The sequence below is a fragment of the Pteronotus mesoamericanus genome, unplaced genomic scaffold (genome assembly GCF_021234165.1).
Source record: "Pteronotus mesoamericanus isolate MK-2021 breed Mesoamerican mustached bat unplaced genomic scaffold, CSHL_Meso_final contig_90, whole genome shotgun sequence".
In the NCBI taxonomy this organism is placed as follows: Eukaryota; Metazoa; Chordata; class Mammalia; order Chiroptera; family Mormoopidae; genus Pteronotus; species Pteronotus mesoamericanus.
In genome coordinates, this window is record NW_026555277.1 from 31,472,239 (window position 1) to 31,492,941 (window position 20,703).

A 20,703-nucleotide genomic window follows, 5' to 3' on the forward strand; every position below is an offset into this window, starting at 1 on the left:
TATGAGGCCATTGCAAAGTCCTTATAATGATATAATGAGTCTCCTGGCCTTTAGCCTCATCTTCCACATTACCACCTAAGTCACCTTTCGAAAGTACAGGCTAGACATTACTGTCTTCTTGAAGAACTTGCAGTGGCTTCCCATTGGCCAGAGCAGAAAGGTCAAACTCCTTAGTCTGGAAGTTTAAATCCTCCACAGTTTTAATCTACCTTCTGGTTTTATCCTTCAGTGTCTCCCAGTCCCTGTGAACTCTAAACTCCAGGGACACTCACCATTAAGTGAACGTGGCTGTGTCTTCTCTCCTGGATCTTTCAGACTGGATGCCCTTCCCACCTATTGACATCCCGCCCACCCTTCAAGGTCGAGCTAAAATAAGGCTCATCCATGGTAACCGCCCCCCCTTCCCCACCCAGAGTTAAGTTCTTTTGCCTCTCTTTCCCACAGTACTTTGTTCAGACTCCACTGTGGGCACCCGCACATCATGCTTGGTATTCCAGGTATTTGTCTCGCTGTCTCTCCAGCATGAGATCCTTGGGGTCAGGAATCAACCTTAAACCTCTTTGTAGTTCTCCCAACACACATCAACGTACTGTGTTCATAGTAAAAACTCAATAAATGGTTTTGAACTAAAATCATAAAAGACTGAGAAACTGCCAATAAAATACAACTACACAGGCTAAATCAAAAGAACCACTTTTAAGATAAGTTAAAATATGTAAGTGCAACATCAGTGCCAAATTCATTATCATAAATATAAGAGCTAGACCTCCGCTCTTGTGACTGATCACAACACCTTACGAAGGATGACTCATGAGAAGCAAGAAGCAGTATTGTGATTCTCCTCGCCTCCTTGTCTCTTTTTCACATATTCAAAATGAGCAGGGAGGGGAATTTTTAAAGAGAACAGTGGAATTAACATGAGGACTTTGGCTCCCCTCACCATCGATTGTTTCTCCTGCTGACATGGGGAGGCAGAAGTGAGCCCCATGCCTACCTCTTTCTGGTTTCGGTGGACTCGGCCGTCTTGATGGTGCTTCCGTCCTGGGCGACGTCCCTTTCCTGCGAGGCAGGAGCATCTCTGACAGGCAGTGGGAGGACCACCGTCTCCTGGGTCACGGGGATGACCTCCTCGTCCGCCCCTTGCTGGCCCAGGTGCTGTTTGGCATAATCAAAGCCTTGCACGGGCTGCAAAGAGGAAACAGATTTGTAGTCGTTTTTCTGGCAAAGTGTGACTCTAACAATGGCTTTAAGAGAAGACAGACGGGAAGGTGCATGTGCCGGGACCATGCTTAGCTTTCTGATAAACAAGAGTTTTCTCATCTCCATCATACTTTGTCTCTGCAAAATCAGATACTCTGTTCATTCCACCTAGTTTCAGAATCTCTGTCGGTAAGACTTACTCAGAAAAAAGAAGTAGTGAAAATATGATGCAAAAAAATGTGTGTGAGAACAAACTTCACTCAGGGATTTTTGACCACTAATTTTAAGTCTCTGGATATGGCTAATTAGAACCGTTAATTGATACGTTACACAGGTCCTGTATCCCCTCTTACCTAGGAATGTTCTGTCATCCCTTAACTCCTGTGCAATAACGAGTGTGTGACTTTGCCACGTCACTTGAACACTGAACCTCAATTTTCTCATCTGAGAAATGAAGGTAATCCTATCTGCTTCACCTCCACCGCCCTGAGCATTAAAGGGGAATCACAGCTCTGAAAACAGGGAAAGAAACATGCCACCACATAGAGTTTATGGAATCACTATTTAATCCAGACCTCTCCCTAAGCAAGTTGGCTCTCCTATAATTCATTACTGAGAAATTACCAAGGCTTTTTACTGCGCAATGTCTGAAATCCCAAGTGAAGAGGGCAGCTGTGAGCAAAACCCAACAGACATCCATTAGTGTAGTAATAAAAAACCAAGAGGCATGTTTAACAATTCCTGGGAGTGTCTCTATTCTGCTTTATACCCCAAGGCTGCACAATGCAGATCTGAAGCAGGATAATGGGGTGGTTAGCAGCAACAGCTCAGAAAACAGACTGCCCAGGTTCAAATCCTGGCTCTGCCACATATTAGCTGTTGACTTTGGATAAGTTACTGAAATTCCCTGCACACCAATTTTCTCACTGGTAAAATGGAGATCATAATAATGTAAATAGGATACAATGTGTATGGATGTGAGAATGATATTCAACCATCTTTGAAGGGATGCTGTGTGGATTAAATAGTAAATTCAAGTCCAGCATTTAGCTAAGCCTGGCACATAGCAAGCATTCAATAGATATTAGTCAGTATTGTTTGCCTTGCTACTAAATCTTAGTCTAGGGGAAACGGGCATCAGTGGCTCTCTCTTCAAGAAAATGTGGGGATGAAACCAACCTCCATCACCTGAGTTCTGTCAGGACTTGATATAATCGCTTCTTCCTTCAGCAGCTAGTTGAGTTGAGAAATTCACCAGGAAGGCTCCAGCTAGATTTAATGGTCTAGGATTGTGGCCCAACTGGTAAAATCTTGCACAAATCTTTTTTTTTTATTTTTGCATTTTAGTTGCATTTTTACCTTTCTTGAAAATAATAAAGCATTAAATACAGAAAATGTTGCTTATTTTCTTCCATCTTCAATATAAAAGTGGCTATGCAAAAATTGACCAATTTTGATTTTATGTAAATGCATGCTGATATGACAGCTGTCACATTACAACCTAATAAAATTGTTTTGAATGAAGTTAAAGACAACTAAGCACTACTAGAGCCAGCTTACAGAAAAAAAAAAATGAACTTTTTGGCCAACCCAATATTTCCCTTAAACCATATCAGGTCATTAAAAATGCTTTATGGCTCCTAATTGCTATAGCAAGGCATTCAAGGCCCTTCACATTCTAGCTGAACCCACCTTCCGAGTCTCATCTCCTGTTGACTCCTTTTATGCAATACCCCAAGGCTCCCCATTATCCTTGTTTGATTTTGTTCCAGCTTTAGTTATTGAGCAATGGCTTGGGCCAGGGGCTGTGCTTGGTGCTGGACACACAAAGATGAGTAACTACTGGTCCCCTACCGTCATGGGCCTCACAGTTGCATCTTCACCTGATATTACTGGTGAAGTAATATCAAACACGTTACATAAACTTGTCATTTCATCCTCACTATCGTTCAAGGAGTTACATACTATTATGAAGATGAAGATGAAGAATCGGAAGTTCAGAGAGGTCAAGATGAAGAAACTGAGGTTTAGTGCGGTTCAGCAAATTCCCAGGCTCACACAGCTGATCCGTGGCGCCAGAGCCAGGATATCTAACCCCTGCTGATGACTCTTCCCACGGCCTCTCCTTTCCTTCAGCTGCCCGCTGCCTAGGTTGGGCATCATGCTTCTGTGCTGAGACTCCTGGCATGGCAGAGAGGGACTGGGAGACTCCAGTGGCAGCTAAGACTTTCCACCTACCCCCTGGCATAGGAGCCCCCCCCCACCCCTAAGTCTCTCTGCTTTTGGTTCCTCACCCTTCGCGTGGGGCGGAAGTTCCCTGCTGGATACTGCAGGGGACTGGGGTGGTGACTGGTAAGCAGAAATAAGTCTCTGCATGTGTTCAGTACTTAGACACCTCATTTTGTCCTCACAGCAACCCCATGAGGTAAGCAAGGAAAACCTCACAGACTTCATTTTACAGGTGAGGAAACAAAAGCTTAAAGGGGTTCAGTGACTTGCCCAAGATCACGCAGCTAAGTGGTGAAGGACTCAAGACTAGTCCCTTACTCTTCTGACTGACAGGGTAATTAGTGGTATTTCAACCTCCAACTTGAAAATTACCTGAGATTAATTAATTGCCCATTAGACACAACTAGTGACCCCAACCCCATTAATACATCATCATGAAGTATTTATATTACTTCAATGAGTTTTGTAAAACTATCAAAAGCAAATTATCTCTAACAATTTCAAAAGTAGACATGTCACCCAGATATATTAAGAAAGCATTGTAATAATAAAAGCCAACTTGTATATGACATTTATCATATACCAGGCACAGCTCAGAGTAATTTACGCAACTCAATCCTCACAACCACCTATCACCCCCCTTTCACAGATGGGGAAATTGAGGCACAAAGAGGTTACATACAGGTCATACAGATGGTGTGTGAGAAAGGGGAAACGGTGGGCATCTTTGGGGGTGACTGGCCTGTCCTGAGCAGATGGTCACGCCAACTACTCCAGGCCCTGCGAGGTCCACATGTATCTGGATATGGCCCTAACTAGTGTTTCCTAAGATTACCTATTCCTGGGGGCCATGTTCTCTTCAATTATAAGAAGAGAACAACAGGGAAAAGGCTGTGAATTCAATGACAAGGAGTGAAGAGAAGTGAACTAGGAAGACAGGAGGTAACTGCCTGGCTCTCCTGCATTTACCATCTTCTCCACATCCTACCTGCAGAAGCCCAGCTGACAACAATGGTGACAGGGTCTGTCCGTGGTACCTTGTCTCAGAAGAAGGGTACGGGCGTGCACGCCCTGGCCTGGGCTCCCAGGACAGCCACGCTCACCTCCTCTTAGCTTGTTAAGGCTTTTACTGAGTCTCATCCAGGATCCCCAGGAGGTCACCTGGCCCTTCAGCCTGTGTTCCTAAGACACAGCGATGTCCCAGGAGGCCAAGAGACTGTCCTCCTGGTCTATGGATTGGTGGCGAAGGCTGACTTTTTCACTCCACCTTATCCTTTGGCATTCAATGAATTCTGCTCATGCACACAGGTTGTGAGAAGTGATGCAGGTGGCTCCCCTCTTGCAAACACTGCAGTGTCACGGGCCACAACAGCAGAAGCATGCGATTCTTTTTATTTTTTAAGAAAAAAAAAAGCACTTTTTCTTTTTTTAAGAAAAAGTTCCACCCTGCTGGCTGCCTGTGGTTAAAGGGCTTTGGCAATCAAAGTGCATAGCCCAGCCTCATTGAGGGAGAATATAACCAGCATCACCACACACAAGTGAATTCAACTATCTCGTGCAACATAAAGTCTCTTGATTTCCAACACCAGCCAGGTATCTCTCAAAGCACAATGCACCGGGTGGGAACATAAAAAAGGGCTATTAGAACCCACAAACATTAATCTGTTCCAGCTTCAGATAGCTTTCAAGACAGAAGGTATGCTGAAATCAGGTGCTGGCCAACTCATCTTGGCAAATTAATAAAATTCTGGCTTAATCTATAACACAAAGATGGCATTTACGACCTCAGTGTGGCATGTTTTGCATTCCTGGACTGGGCTGCAATTAGATTCTGGTGATTACTGCTATGTCCAAAAGGCTCAGGTTGTAAATAAGCTCAGATGGAAATGAAATACCCCTACTTGGAACGGTCTCATTTTTCAGTGCTTGGGTAATTACCAACATCACGATGCGTCTGGGAAGCAGGTGGCCTTGTGTCAACAGAAATAGAAAACAACATTCTTTGGGGTTTGGCTGTTCAGTACACAGAGTGTCTCATCAGTCTGCATCTTCTCAATAGGAGAATTGATTTAATAAACAATAAAATTCATTTGTGAGACAACTGTAATAGAATTAACATGATTTATAAATTAAAAAATAATAATAAAAAAATTCATTTGATTCCTTTTGCTGAAGTGAAGGGTGATTGCCCAGAAAGAATGGGGCACGCATGACTCCCAGCAAGAATGATCTCCACGACATGCCTCTCGGTGGACATGAAATTCCTCACCGCTCCAGTCCTGCACAGATGGACAAAGCTCAGAGGTTCGGAGCTGGAAGAGGATTCTACCTGCTAAAGCTCAGGGTTCAGAGAGGTGTAGGAAGTAGAAAGAGCCCAAAGCCTCAGATATGGGCCTGAGTTACCCTCTGCTGAGAATTATGTGATTTTGGACAAGTCCCATGGTCACTCTTTCCTTTGAGTTTCTTAGCAATAAAAAAATACAAGCTTCCCTGACCATGACCTAGAAGAGCCCAACAAATTTTAAGGCATTATTTAAACATCAGGTATTACAGGTTATTATATTGTTTTTATAGAATATCATGGAGGGAGCTATGTGACTGGAAAATGAGCCTTCAGAATTTTCTCAGTCCATTCCCCCCGCAGTCACCAGAGGCGACCGGGGCAGACCAGTGGATGGGGCTCCTGGCCAGGCTTCGCTGGAGTCACTGGAGCCATTGGAGTGTGACAGTTGACTGGCCAGGGCTCTGCAGCTTGCCCATCATGGCAGTCTTTGAGGATAAGCCACTCTCCTGCCAATGGAAGAAGGAAAATTCTGACAAAGTTCTGATGGTCGAAGGTGTCCCAAAGGGCCCTGTGTTAGGAGCCAAGAGCCCTAATTCTACTCTCAGTTCTGCTACTAACAACTGCAATCTTGAAGGAGTCACTTCTTAGAAAACAGAGGGTGTCAGATTAGATTCAGGCCCCTTTTAGGTCTATCTAGATTTTCCGTGCTTCAGTTTCCTCATCTGTAAAAGAAGGGCCCTTCCTCAGAGGGTTGCTGTGAGGATTGAGTTGCTCTTTGTGAAGCACTTAGAAGCACTTACAGCAAAGAGTGAGCGTGAGATAAGCATTAGCTATCATGTCCTGATTATAAAAGTAAAGGGTGTGCAACAAAGTGACTATACTTATCAACACTGAATTGCGCACTTAAAAATGGTTAAAATGATAAATTTTGTTATGTGTATTTTACCATAATTTTTTAAACATTCAAACACATACACTAATAAATAAAGGGTCTCTTTCAAGAAAATGAGGGCTTGTTAGGATGTTCCCAAAGGTACTTGCAATGTCTCCAAAGCCCAGAGGGAAAAGGCAGGCAGAGCCCCTTGCAGGCCAGGGCCCCCGCCCCTCTCCGCCTGCATCCGCTGCGTACCTTCGCTCTCTGAGGCAGGTTCATGACGGTGTCTGGCTTGAAGTCATTCTTGTTCTTGCGGCAGAGCACGGCAGTGATGATGATGATGATGACGGTGACCACGGCAATGGGCGCCAGCACGGCGGCGATGATCCACAGGTTGTTGGGTGGGTTCTTCACCACGGCTGTGGGAAAGAGCCAGCGGGAAGCCCGTGACAAGCAGCACGGGGGAGGGGAAAGGCCGCCAGAGATAAATCCCCCCCAGTCCCAAGTCATCTGATGGTTAAGAGGGTCTGGGATCAGAAAGGCTCTTGCACTGGGCAAGTTTGACTCATGGTCTCTGAGTCTCAGTTTCCTCATCTGTAAAATGAGGCTATCACTTTGCGAGGCATCAATGAGACCAGACATATGTGGTGCTTTGGTAGGTGCTCAATAAAATGTTAGGCTTCGCTCTCACTAAGAGGAGGAAGATGGCTACCTGTCAGTTTCCCTCATTGGTGATGTCCATGGGTCAAAAGAGAAGAGAGAAGAAATCTGAGGATTAGAGAGGTGCTGGAATCAGGAGGCAAAGGCCACAGAGAGATGACTCAATATATTGTCATGATGTCACCCTCTGAGTGAACAGTGATTGTAATGTAACCAGTGGAGACCCCCTTCCCACCTCTCCCGATAGCTGGCAGGGGGAGCTTGGAGGTACCTCGGCCTAATCAAAAGGATCAGGCTGTTCTCAGGGCCATAGTAAAGAAAACAGAACTGAAGCCGATGTCAGGAGGAAGAATGAGCATTTAGAACAGCAGGTGCGCCCAGAGGGTGAGGCTGGAATTAGTTATTCTGCAAAGGGCGATAGGGGCATGGTCATGCTCTATGTCACAACTGGGGCTGCCATGACACAGGTGTCTACATTTGTCAGAGCTCATCAAATGAGATACATAAGATCTGTGCATCTCACTGGATGTAAATTTTACCTGAAAATGTCAAAAACAAATATTGAACTTGAGACAATGATATGCACGCTGAAGTGTTTAGGGTTGAAGTGGATGGATGTTTGCAACCTTGAAATGAATTTAAAAAAATAAGACAGATGAATGGATAAATGGAGGGATACATAGATGAACAGCTGTGTGATAAAAAATACAATACAATGTTCATTGTGGAATCTAGGTGGTGGGAACATGGATGTTCACTGTATAATTCTTTCAACTTTTTAATAAGTTGGGTTAGAAAAAATGTAAGAAAACGAAAGATGCCCCCGACATGAGATGGATGAGAGTCCCCTATGATCATTGGTGGGGAAGCTTGGAAAACACGTCATTTCAATCAAAAGAACTAACAGATTCTTAGAATGAAAATAAAGAAAATTGGTAACCAAAGCAACTCTCTGTAGAAAGGCATTATTAATGGAAAGAAGTGAGATCTGCAAAAAAATCTAGAGAAAGAGAACAAAGGCCAGGCAAGGACTGGTCCACGCCAGAGGGACGCGCCCTGACTCGCAAACACGGATGATCTGCATGGATGGCAGGTCTATCCTGGTGGACGAGGTGGCTGCAACGGGCTGCTGGGGTTCGGTGGCACTGCCCATTAGTACCACCCAGGTTCTCTTCTCTCCTGCTCCCGAGATGATCTCATAGACTTTAAATACCTTTAAATACCATCTGAGTTCTGAAGATGCTATTTATACTTGGATATCTCCAACCTCTATCCTGACCTCTAGATTCCTATATCCAACAGCCAGCTCAACTCTCCAGTTAGATACTTGAGAAATATCTCAATTTAATATTTCCAAAACCCGCTTGAAACACCCCCCCCGCCCCCCCCGCCACACCTGTTCTTCCTGTGATAGTCTCCACGCCAATAAATGGCAACTTCTCCCTTCCAGTTTCTCAGGCCAATAACTTTGTCATCAGTCTTGCCCTTTCTCCTTTACTCTCACCCAATCTCCATCTTCAACATATATCCAGGGTCTGTTTGCTTCTTTCCATCGCTGCTGCTTTCACAGTGGCTCAACTACCACCCTCTCTCCCCTGAATCATTACTCAGTGGCCTCCTACCTTGCACCTTGTCCCCTATGGTCTATTTGTAACACAGAGGCCGGAGTGATACTTGAAAACTCAGATCACAACACTCTTCTGCTCCCACTCCACTCCGAGTAACAGCCAGAGCATCCTTAGGATTTCTGTGAGGACCCTAAGTGATCTGCCCCTCCACCCACCCCAGCCCGGCCTTATCGCTGGGTGCTCTTCCCTTAATGCACTCTGGCCTCCTGCTGTTCCTCAGATGTGCTAGACATACTCCTGCCTCAGGGCCTTTGCCCTGGCTGATTCCTCCACCTAGAACATTCTTCACCTAGATCTCTGCATGGCTCCCCAACTCCATTTCTCAGGCCAATAACTGTCATCAGTGCTGACCCTTCTCTTTGGGGCTCTGAACAAGCGCCACCCTCTCCCTGAGGCCTTCCCTGTGCTCTACAGGGAATGACAGTCCCTGCCCCGGCACCCTCCGTCCCCCTCCGTCCCCCTCTGTCCCCCTCGTCCTACCCACTCTTTCTCTAAAGCTCTGCTTCTGAAGCTTTAATGTGCACATTGATCACCTGGAGTCTGATTTGCGTGGGTTGGGTCTCCAATTCTGCCTTTCGAACAAGCTACCGGGTGATTCCCACACAGCAGGCACCCAGGCCACAACTGGAGTGGCAACGCTCTAAGGCTCATACCACTCCCTGACATGATTCATATGTCCTCTGTCACCTCTGGCCCCTGTATCAGAATATACACTCTCAGAGGGCAGGATACGTTTGTCTCTTGCTCACTGCCATATCTGCAGGACCTGGAAGGGGCCTTGTGCACAGCAGGTGTTCAATTAAAAGCCAAATGAATATTTAAATGAACTACCATTACCCCTGTTACAATTTGGCTTCTCATACATATTTTCATACAGGATAGAGTAACAGGCAGTTAAAAGAAGTACCATCTTCTTGGTAGTTCCAATTCATACTGTGAATTAATATACTGCCAGTCTGGTCTATGGATCAATATCTTGGTAGGTCTGGTTAGCGTGAGTTGGTTCTCCTGATTCTGCTGCACTCTACGGGCTACTAGAGCAGCAAATCTGAGGACCAGACTCTGGAATATAAAAACCCCACTGGTAAGTGCTACATGGTGAGGACCTGCCTGGGGAGCTAGCCCTGTCTCTCTGACTTCAGCTCCACTCCCCCAACTTCACCTGGCACTTCACTCGCCAAAATCTGCCGCTCATCAGGCAGCGCTTAGGTCTGGAGTACTCTTGGTACAAAGAACTTCTTTACCCCAGTTTTTGTCAATTGGTGATTAATCACATTATTAACTTCTGAAAACAGCTCATTAGTGCGCTTCTGTTGACATTAAACATTTAATTGCTACTGCTTTTTGTAATTTGGTATTTATATGTGAGTTTTATGCCTTCAACATTTTTCTAAAGCTCAGACCTGCTGTGAAAAATATCAATATGCCTCTTCTTGGCTGTGATATTCTATCCTGATAAAGAAAAATGTATAGTGTATCTGAACATGATACCCTAAACATATATCTATTCTTTTCATTAGCAGGAATGAAATATTTACACGTGCCCTGCTTTTACTTAGCTTTATTGTTTTGGAGGGTATGATCCTTCTTGGTACCATCTGTAAAATCCTTTCACCTCTATTTAAATGAGGAGAGAATAGATCTATCTTATGTACATTAATAAATTCATTTAACAGTCCAAGAGATAGTAAAGTTAGGCCAACTGAAGTCATCCAAACATTATATATTCATTGGCATAATGATCTAAAACTACAAAGTCATGTACAGGGGTGAAAAGAAACAAATGTTTATTTAATTTTCAAGAATTTCAGTAGAGGAAGGACAGAAAAAGGAGACATGTTCTGGGCACCCACCGTGCATTGGGTGCTGCAATAGGACACTGGCCTGGGTGCTATTCTTATCCCCAACGTGCAGTGAGCAAACTGAGCCCCAGGGAGGTTGGGTGCTTTTACAATATATCATTTCCCTGAAATACACAGTGTAAGACAGTTCTGAGTTAACACATATGAACGGAAGTGCACTGTGTGAGCATGCATGTGTGTGTTACTTGTCAGAAAGAATGAAGTGAATGTTCTACATCACCTAAACTAAAAATAAATTCTTCTCACATGGAACAAATGTTGCAAGGAGAGAAATCCATTTACAAATGTTTCCAGCTCATTTTCTGTGGCTGTCAAAATATCAGAGTTTGTGACTGGGGCGAGCGGATGGGGAGGAGGGCCCGGCAGCGGACGAGTGCTCAGCACACGTTGCTCTCCTGCCTAAAGCAACCCGTGGCTGTCCTCCCTCTCAGAGAGCGGCCTGTGAGGTTCAGTGTGCTTGTGACCCCTCATCTGCACCATGGACCTCATGGCTGCTACCCTCTGTGACCTCCTTGCTGGTCTCTAACCCTCCTTCTCTGCCCAGAACCTGGTCCCCAGAGAGCTTCAGGTGGTCACTCAAAAGTTACTAGCTCAATGATCCCCTTTGACCACCCTTCCCAACAATTTAAAATCACAACCATCATCTCCTTGACACCTGCTAGCTCTTCCTGCTTAATCTTTCTCCAAGGCACTTATCAGCATTTCACGTATTTATTTTACCTGACCGGCCCACTCAGGAATGTAAGCTCCCCGCAGGTGGTTTTGTCTGTTTCATCCATTGCTATATCTCCAGCGCCTAGAACAGTTCCAGGCACGTAACAGGTGCTCAAAAAGTACCGTTGAAAAAATGAAAGTGCACACGTGCCCTTCACCAAAAGGTCAGTCTATTGTTTTCTGCAAATATTTTTATTTTTGAGATAAATGTCTGATGCCCATGTAAGGTAAAGCAATCCCTGCTCTGGTCTGGTTCAGCATGGGGAGAGCTTTTTTCTACTACATCAGCTAGGTAACTGCTATGAAGAACCTCTCACTCCAGATCAAGCAAAAGGAGCAGATGAAACCCTTCATAGGAGAGGCAGCCACCTCTTTAGAATTCACTGCTGCCTCATTACCTAGGGGTGACAGGGGTGAATGGCATCGCGCACTCCATTGTAGGCCACTGCACACAGGACATTGCATGCTGGCCCCAGACCTAGCAATTTATTAGACACAGGAACGGACAGAATGTTAACATGCACACCCCTCTTCAGAGACACAAGGTGTTCATTCAACACTGTGCCTCTATTCAATGTGCTAACCTCAAACACGCATTGCAGGCTTACTTCAAAACTTAGGAGAAAATGGGTTTTACAGCATCTCTGTTCCTCCTCTTCTTCATTGGACTCGGCTTCTTCCTTGTCTGATCCTGGGCATGGAGGCATTTTCCAGGGTCTGTCCTCTAACTGTACTCTCCTTCCAGAATTTTCTCCAGGATTTTAACTCTAGCCTCTATCTACAACATTTTCAAAATCTGTAGTGTTAACTCTCACCTCTCCCCTGAGATTCAGGCTTGAATTCCAACAATGTTCTTAACCTCAGTCCTCAATATCCCATTGGTACCCCCTCGATATTTTTTATTAGTGACCCCTCAATATGCAAATAGCACCCCTTAATAGCTCATCACTTTAAACTCAACATAGCCTGGATGGAAAAAGTTACTTCTCCTTTTTAAAAATGCTTCCCTTCTCCAATCCCCTTTCTATTTTCATTAATAGCACCCTATTCTGTGAATTGCATGGGTTCTTAATCTTCAAATCACCTTCCCTTCTTCATTCCCTCTCCCCTGCAGTCCTTCTACCTTATGGGTAAATGAGACATTCAGCTACCACTTACTAAGTACTTAGTAGGAGCCCCAGGATTGTGCTAAGCCCTTTACATACAATAATTATTTCAATTAGTCCTCTAAGTAGCTCTGTCAGGTCTATTTTTTAAATATTACCACTTCACAGATTAGGAAAAGGAAGGTAAGAGAGGGTCATTCCTTTGTCTCCAAGCTCCATCCACAGGTCCAAAGAGGAAGAGCAGGGGCGTGAGTCCAATCTGTCTTATTGCAAAGGGTCTGCTCTCCACTGCTCTGCTTGGGTGTCTTCCAACCACGTGCCTCCCTCAGGGCCTGGCAGAGGCACTTAGCAAAGGTCAGTGGTTTGCCTCCACAAGAACAGAGCCAGACAGTCGTTGGGGCTGGATATTCAAAGACAAATGAGATGTGGTTTCTGCTTTTAAAGAGCTCAGAGGTCGGTCATTTGCTCAATGCAGTAAGGGCAATGGAGGCTCCTGGAACTAAGAAAGATGGGTGGGGGAGCTGGTGTTCTGTTTCAGGGGTCGAGGAAGGCTTCAGAGGAAAAGGAAATGTAAGGGGTGAATACTCCTGTGTGGCTGTCAGATCAGGATCTGTGTTTTCCAAAGTGTATATAATGACTCTAATTATAGTACAGATAGTACATTAATGGCAAAGTGACTGAGGTTATTTGGAAAGTACCTGCAAAGTCCAAGAAGGCATAATGATGAAACAGAGAACAGAGAAGATATTTCTGTGAGTTATTCAAGAAGGGAACTGAGAGGACCATGCAGATTTGGAGAAGACAAAAAATTAAGGCTGCGGGATAGCAGCTGTGGAGCCAGGCGAAACACGGTCTGGATCCTGGCTCTCTGAGTTGCAACCAAGCATTTGGGTAATTCCCTGGATGACCCCTGACTCCATGCCTCTTCTAATTTGACACGATCTCTATTCCACCCACGCTCTCAGAGTTCCCACCAATCCCCTTTAACCACCACCAGCGAACCCCCCTTAGCCTCAACCACTTCCCCTGACACTCCATTCGCCTCCTGCTCCAAATAAAGCCACCTCTCACTTTTCTGCTCTTTCCCAAGCACCACTGGGCCTCAGAGAGGAGTGAAGAGGCCACAGAATGACAGGTCCAAGCAGAGGATGGACTGGAACAGGAAAAGCGATGTAGAAGAGAGAGTGAACCTACAAATCTCCGGCAAATGAACGGTGTTCTGTACAATCTCCCCCTGACAACCAAGGCCTGGCTCTCTCAAACAATATGCCTCCCTAATCCCATCAACTCTTCCTTTTGTTTCTGCACTCTAGGCAATTTGAACTCCTTGTTTTTCAAGCACATGCGCTACTCTTTGCTTCTATTCTTTTTTTCATGCCTCTCCCTCTTTCTGGAACATACACCCTTCCTCTCCCTCTGCTGAAATCTTAATATGTAATACAGCAAAGAACATACATTTGCAGCAGACACATCTGGATTCCTGTCTTGGTGATCTAGGTACTAGTTCTGCAATACTGACCAAGTTAGTTAACTCTTCTGAGCCTGTTTCCTGATATGTAATTTGGCCCTAATGGGCAGAGAAAGTGAGAACATCCATGTAAAGCAATGAGCATAGCAGCTGCCATGGCAGAGGGTACTCAAAGGGGCAGCCATTATTTTTAATATCCTCCTCTCTCTGTTGACTCTTTCCAGATGCCCCTTCAGGGCAAACTCTCCCTCTGTCAACCCCTGTATCACACTACCTCCTTGTGGCACTTTCCTGCCGTCCACTCCTCTGTATTCGTGTTAACTCCCTCTCTGTTCCCTAAAGGCGGGGACCGGGTCTTGCCCACTTCTGTATGTCTTCCAGTGCCAAGACAGCAGGTCATGTGACTCTATAAATGCTGGTTGAATCAAATTATCTTTAATTCCCCAGATAGCAAATACAATTTCAGCTATGGTGCTTTTTAAAAAAATCTTTTAAATTTTTATTCATTTTTTAGAGAGAGTGGAAGGGAGGGAGAAAGAGGGGGAGAGAAACATTGATGTGAGAGATACATTGAATGGTCGCCTCTCACACCCCCCGAAATGGGGACCTGGCCCAAAACCCAGGCATGTGCCCTGACAGGGAATCAAACCAGCGACCTTTCAGTTTCCAGACTGACACTCAATCCATTGAGCCACACCAGCCAAGGCAGCTACGGTCATTTTTCTAGCTATTCACTAGACTGTAGGAGGAGGAGTGGGTAGGATTTGGGCATAGCAGTATCATTACTGTCTTTCTAATACTCAAAACCTATTCCTTACCCCAAACCTATTGTTTCCAGCACAGCTGATTGATTTAAAAACCTTCTAGTACAGATATATGGTTAGCTCTGGGTCCATTAACAGGAGCTTAGGGTATCACTTTGATTTGCAGGAAACATTTAATGGCATTAAAAATAATGAATGGAAAGACTATCCCCTTACGGTCAGCTTGCAGAAGGACAACATGATGCAAGGTCAAGGCCATCCTTTGGGAGTCAATGGTGCTCAGGATCTTGGCAGCTGCAGTCCCCAGCAAAGGCTTCCCATTGTACAGGGTGTAGTAAGTCAGCTCCGCTGGGTCCTTGGGTCCAGGTACCCGCTGCATCTTTACCATCTTTCAGAAAAAAAAAGAGGCCAATGTTTATAGGGCATCCTGCACAGACCCTGCAATCACTTGGGCAATCAGCAGGCTCTCTCCCGATTGCTGAAGCCTTCCATGGCCAAGTGGGTCCACAGCATATATTTAAGACATCAACCTTAATGTACCTCGCTATCACCAAAACCGCAAGAAGCCCTGCTATCGCTGGAGGGGGAGACAGGAGGAGAAAATATGAACATCTGGAAAGCACAGTTTGAGACTAGAGAAGAAAACGCTGAAATGGTGATGTCTTCCAGCCTCCAGAGAACTCTGGCCTCATTTAAAAATAGGCCTCCGCATTAATTCAGGACATGTTAGGTTATTCTCAAACAAGATTTCTAATTTCAAACTCCTGCAATTGCAGGAGAGGGAAAAAAATGAACTTATATGTCTGCAATTCTAAAGATCTCTGATAAAAACAGTACCTGGAGATTCAAAGTTCTTTTTCTAAAATCACCTTTGTTGCTTTTTCTCACTGTACAAGTTATACATATTCACTGCAGAAAATTTGAAAATACAAAAAAAATCAAGAAATGAAACAAAATAAAAACAGTCTGTAATCCCTCCACCATAAGCTAATGACTATTATCATTCTGGAGTATTTGTTTCTATTCTTGTGGGTTTTTTTCCCAAATTAACCTTTTATTTATTACTTTACCAAATTATTTATAATATTCTGTATATAGTATAACATATTGCTGTTTGCACTTGTATCCTGAAATGACCTTCAATACAACAAAATCATAAATGTTAATTCCTACATTCTAACTCACACCTCATAAACTTATTTTGCCAATCTTTTACTGTTAAACTCAAATTGTTACTCATTTTTCAGTATTGTAACTGACGACTGGAAATCATCACACACACATAAAACACAAATTTTAATACCTACGTAATATTATACTGTATGCATGCCTCATACATTAACCCTTCATTTTTGGACATTTAGGTTGTTATCAAACTCTTCACTATTATAATTAACAATCGATAGACATTATAGTACACTATAGTCTTTTTCCAAAGTGTATTTTATGGATTACGAGTTTCATAGAATATTGAAAGATATTACAAAAATGTTTATAACAGCACTGTTAATAGAAAAAGAAACCAGAAAATTCAAAAGTCATGGCAACAGTAAAATGGATAAATGAGTTATTGTAGAGTTACACAATGAAATATCATAGAGTAGTATAAATGAACTTTGGCTATTTGAAAAACAAAAACCTGACATTGAGGGGGAAAAAAATCACAGAATATAAAATTCAAAATCAGGCAAAACCAAATGATGTACACTTTAGGGCTACACACACATGGATGGCAAAATATATACAGAAAAGACAGGCATGATTTAATACAAAATTCAGAATCACGCTCAACTCTAATAGAACAAAAGGAAGTATGTATAATAAAAAAAGACACATATAAAGCTTCTGAGCTAGGATAAGAATAATGTTCTTACCCTTTAGGTTGTGGGTTCTTTTTATTAGTGGTCTTTAAACTCTGTATATTTTTACATCCCTTGGTATGTACACTATATATAACAATTAAAAATAGATATTACTACAACATAATAAAAATGTTTTTTTTGATTTGACCAGACAATTCACAAAGGAAGATCTCTAAATAGCCAATGAGCATATAAAAAAATGCTCAATGGGGAAATTCAAATTTAAGCCATGAGATAGCACTATCACCCACCAGAACAGCTAAAATAACAAGAGCTGACAACACCAAGTGTTGATGAGAATGTAGAGTGACTGGAACTCCACATCTGGCTGGTGGGAGTGTAAAACGGTACACTTGGGGAAAAGACCTGGCAGTTTCTTACAGAATGGACATACACCACCACTATGAACCAGCAATTCAACTCCTATATAACTATGAGAAATGAAAGCACATGGCCATAGAAAGACTTGTAAGACAATGTTCATAGCAGCTTTGTTTATAGTAACTAAAAATTGGAGAAAGCCTAGGTATCCATCAATAGAAGAATGAGTAAACTGTAGTATGCTCATAAAGGGAAATATTATTCACTAATAACAAATAAATTGCCAGCACAGATAAATCTCAAAAACACTAGACTGCGTCAAAAAAGCTTTATACAAAAGAGAATATACTGTAGGATTCCGTTTACATAAAGGTCTAGAACAGTCCAAACTGATCTATGGTGTGGAAATGATATATGTTATCAAATATAAAGCAGTAACAGAGTACACACTGTTAATTGTAGAACCTAGATGGTGAATGTATGGGTGTTTACAGTATCATTTTTTCAATGTTTCTGTGGGTTTGAAAATGTTCACAATAAAATGTTGGAGAAACGTATATACTACTAAAAACAAGGGTCTTATTGGCATTTAAATTTAGAATCCTTATAGTATGTCAAAAGGAGATTTCTTTATTACAGGTCTTTTTAGAGTCTTCGATTTGCCAATACGCCCTGGGAATTGCTCAGAAGGCGCCAAAGGATGCCTTACCCAAACTGACCTGGCCAGAGAGCCTGTCAGCCTCGGGGCACCTTACCGACCATTTTCTGGACACTGTCTGAGAAACACTGTTCACACCCTTTCGTTTTCGTGTTTACCTCTATTTCTTCGAAATGACTATTTAGGAATAAGTTTGCGACCATCTAAAAGGTTCTTGTCTAGACTGCTCACTTGTCATCCAGAAAGCTCATACCCATTCACTCTCTGAAAGTGCCCACTTCCCTGCGTCCTCATCAGCACTAGATGGTACCATTTCACTAATCTTTCGTAGGTGAAAATGTAATCTCACGGCAGTTAAAACTTGCACTACTTTGATGACAAATGGAGTTAAACATTTAAAAATGTTTGTTCGCCATATGTATTTCTTCTTTGAACTTTCCTTTTTCAACTGCATCTACTAGAGAAATATCTTTACATTCTAGACTTCTAAATCTCCATATTCATGAATGTGGCTCATCTTTTAAAATGAACATATCCCAAAAGAAAGGCCTCTGTGTGAAAAGATGATGTAAGCTACGTGGATTGAATTTTACCTGGGAAACCTGGGTAAGTTAGTCCTGTCCCTCGTGGGAGAGGAAGTCGGGAGAGTGTTAGTACAACCAGGTAGAAGGTGAATGAGCTTTCAAATATCTAATAACTTCACTCAATTTCAATTTATTAGCAAGCCTTTCTTCCCAAGATTTCTCCAAGGGTAGTGTTACAAGCTGATCTACAGCCTCTGTAAATTCTGGATTTGCAGAAATAAATCCCTCCTTGCTTCACTCAGGTATTCCCGATGACTACCGGGGCCAAGCACACTGAGTACTCAGAAGAGAGAATATCTCACTGGGCCCTTGGCAACACAAAGAATGCTGTTAGATTTTTAGCTTTCTTACTAACACCCGGCCTGTAGGTGTTATTAGTAAGTAATTTGCCCCCCCCTTCAGCAGAGGCAAATCCCATGTCACTGTGCTCTGAGTGACTTCCTTTCCTTTGTTTGGAGAAGTGTGAATTATAGGGCTGGCATGGAACCCACAGAGGGGAAATCAACCTGGCATGCGAAATTAACCCTCACTTTACCTCAGAATGAGGCTGTCACAGGCCACAAAGATGTTTAGAACCAAAGCAACAGGCAATAGGACAAGGGACCAAAGTCACTGGCTGTGAATGCGAGACCTGGAGTTTCCCTCAGGGACACTATGCTGACTCAAGCAGGAAAGACTGTTCCAGATGATGGGTTCTTTGTACTTACAAGACTGCCTGGGGACATGATCTGCAGGCAGGTTGTGGTAATGTCTGTAATTTCCTTTAAAACAAGCTTTCTCTTAGTGTGATACTACGCATGTGTTTAGGTTAAGTTCCACCCACGCTGTGGTGAATTACCAATCAGAAGTTCACACCCCAGTGGCCGTAGGCTAGATTCCAATTAGGAAGCCCACTCTGCAGTACCCTTCCCTAATTGTCATCTTGCTCAGCAGAGCTTTGTTAATTAGCCTGACAAACGTTAGAAATAGGTTCTCTTGGTGAAATTAGGGCTATTCAAGATACGTGGATTGGCTAGAATATGCTAGAGGCAATCCCACTCCTGCCTGAACTAGATAAAGAAGAATCTAGAGGCTGACAGTCCTTAACTTGGGAATGGCTACTGTCTTCTCTTAGGTCCCCTAAGAGCAATTGAGAAGAACTGAGTGCTTATGGCTTGTTTGAGATGCAGAGAGCAGACAGGAAGGTGAGTAGGTGGCGCAGGGGTGGGGAGGGAGCTAAAAAGGGTGTGTTATTAAGCCACTTCCTACTGTGGGTAACTAAAGCTTAATCCTGTGGGAAAGCTCTGGAAATGATCTAAACCATACATTTCAGAATCGCCTAGCTAAGGGACAAGGGAGCTGCGGTATTTATGCGGTAATCAACCACTGGTTAATTCCCAGGCACTTCCAGCACCGCAGTGTGGGCAAGGTGGGTTCTAGCATCTTAAGAGCAATCCTTCCATGAACATACAGAGGTGGCTGTTGGCACTGATAGATGTGGCAAGGGGATTTGGGCAGAGCACCAGCAGCGTCTGCTACAGCTCCCTGGCCTAAGTCCCTGCGTGGTCACGTGTCCGTTATGAACTCAGAAGGCTCTTTTTGTCAAAACTGACTAAATAAGGACAACAGATCCTGCACCTGGGATCCTGACTGGTGCACCTGTAGTTCACAGCAGTGGAGGTAAGAGGGCCTGGAAGCACCAAGAGCTGGGCCTCCATCCAATGCACAGAACAGGCTGGAGAGTAGCTTGTGCCTGCCAATTTACAACTTTTTGTTGAATAAATATCTGCATGTGTGCAGAATTTGTTCCGAGACCTTCTTTCCTTATAATCCAGTAGTCAGACTGTCGGGGGAGTAGCTCTCACCCTGCTTCATGGTTTTGACGTTATGACCCCCAGCCCTGAACTGTCAGAGCCATGTTGAGTTAAGTGGCTTGGTCAGTCTGCAGTGTGGCTGCTGCTCTGCACACGGCATGATTACTTAGCCTCGGGCAGCACATTCCCCCACAGTTCCCCAGCGGCTTGGCACACACCCACCTGCACGGTGTAGCTTCCCAGGGTGGTGGCTCGTTTAAACCTCCGGCCTTGTTGCTGGGACATCATGAACAGCTGGGCCAGGCGCTGCTCCATGACCCGGGCGAAGCTCTGGTTGTGCAGACCCACCAGCGAATTGTCCACGCCCTGCAGCACTGCGGATGGAGAAGGCAGAGGGGCTGCTCAGAGGACAGACTCTCTGCTGGCTCAGAACCACAGCCACCGCCATCCCAGCACCGGCCACGGGCCCTTCCGCGTGGGAGGGCTGGCCGGCCTCACCTGGCTTTACCCTCACAGCAGCCTCTGGGGTTGGGAATCACTATCCACATGTTAAAGGAGCTGAAAATGTTAAGGGACTTGTCAAGGTCACAGTCAGTAACCCGAAAGTGAGGGTTCAAACCCAAAGCCGCGGCTCCCTCCTCCATGAGCTGTGACAGGTCCAACGCTGCTGTATTAAGTCCAAACCTTCCCATACAT

The 20,703-nt window shown here is 44.1% G+C and overlaps 1 protein-coding gene across 1 annotated transcript in view; it reads right to left on the bottom strand.

The window, feature by feature from the left end:
- KIAA1549L (KIAA1549 like) overlaps positions 1-20,703 on the bottom strand; it is a 228,125-nt gene that overhangs the window by 55,296 nt on the left and 152,126 nt on the right. Inside the window, exons 9-12 of the mRNA XM_054585936.1 lie at positions 20,230-20,381; positions 15,006-15,177; positions 6,843-7,006; positions 995-1,185 (exon numbers count right to left, since the gene is read on the bottom strand). Of these exons, the coding sequence (XP_054441911.1) occupies positions 995-1,185; positions 6,843-7,006; positions 15,006-15,177; positions 20,230-20,381 (679 nt within the window). The remainder of the gene's footprint in view (positions 1-994; positions 1,186-6,842; positions 7,007-15,005; positions 15,178-20,229; positions 20,382-20,703) is intronic.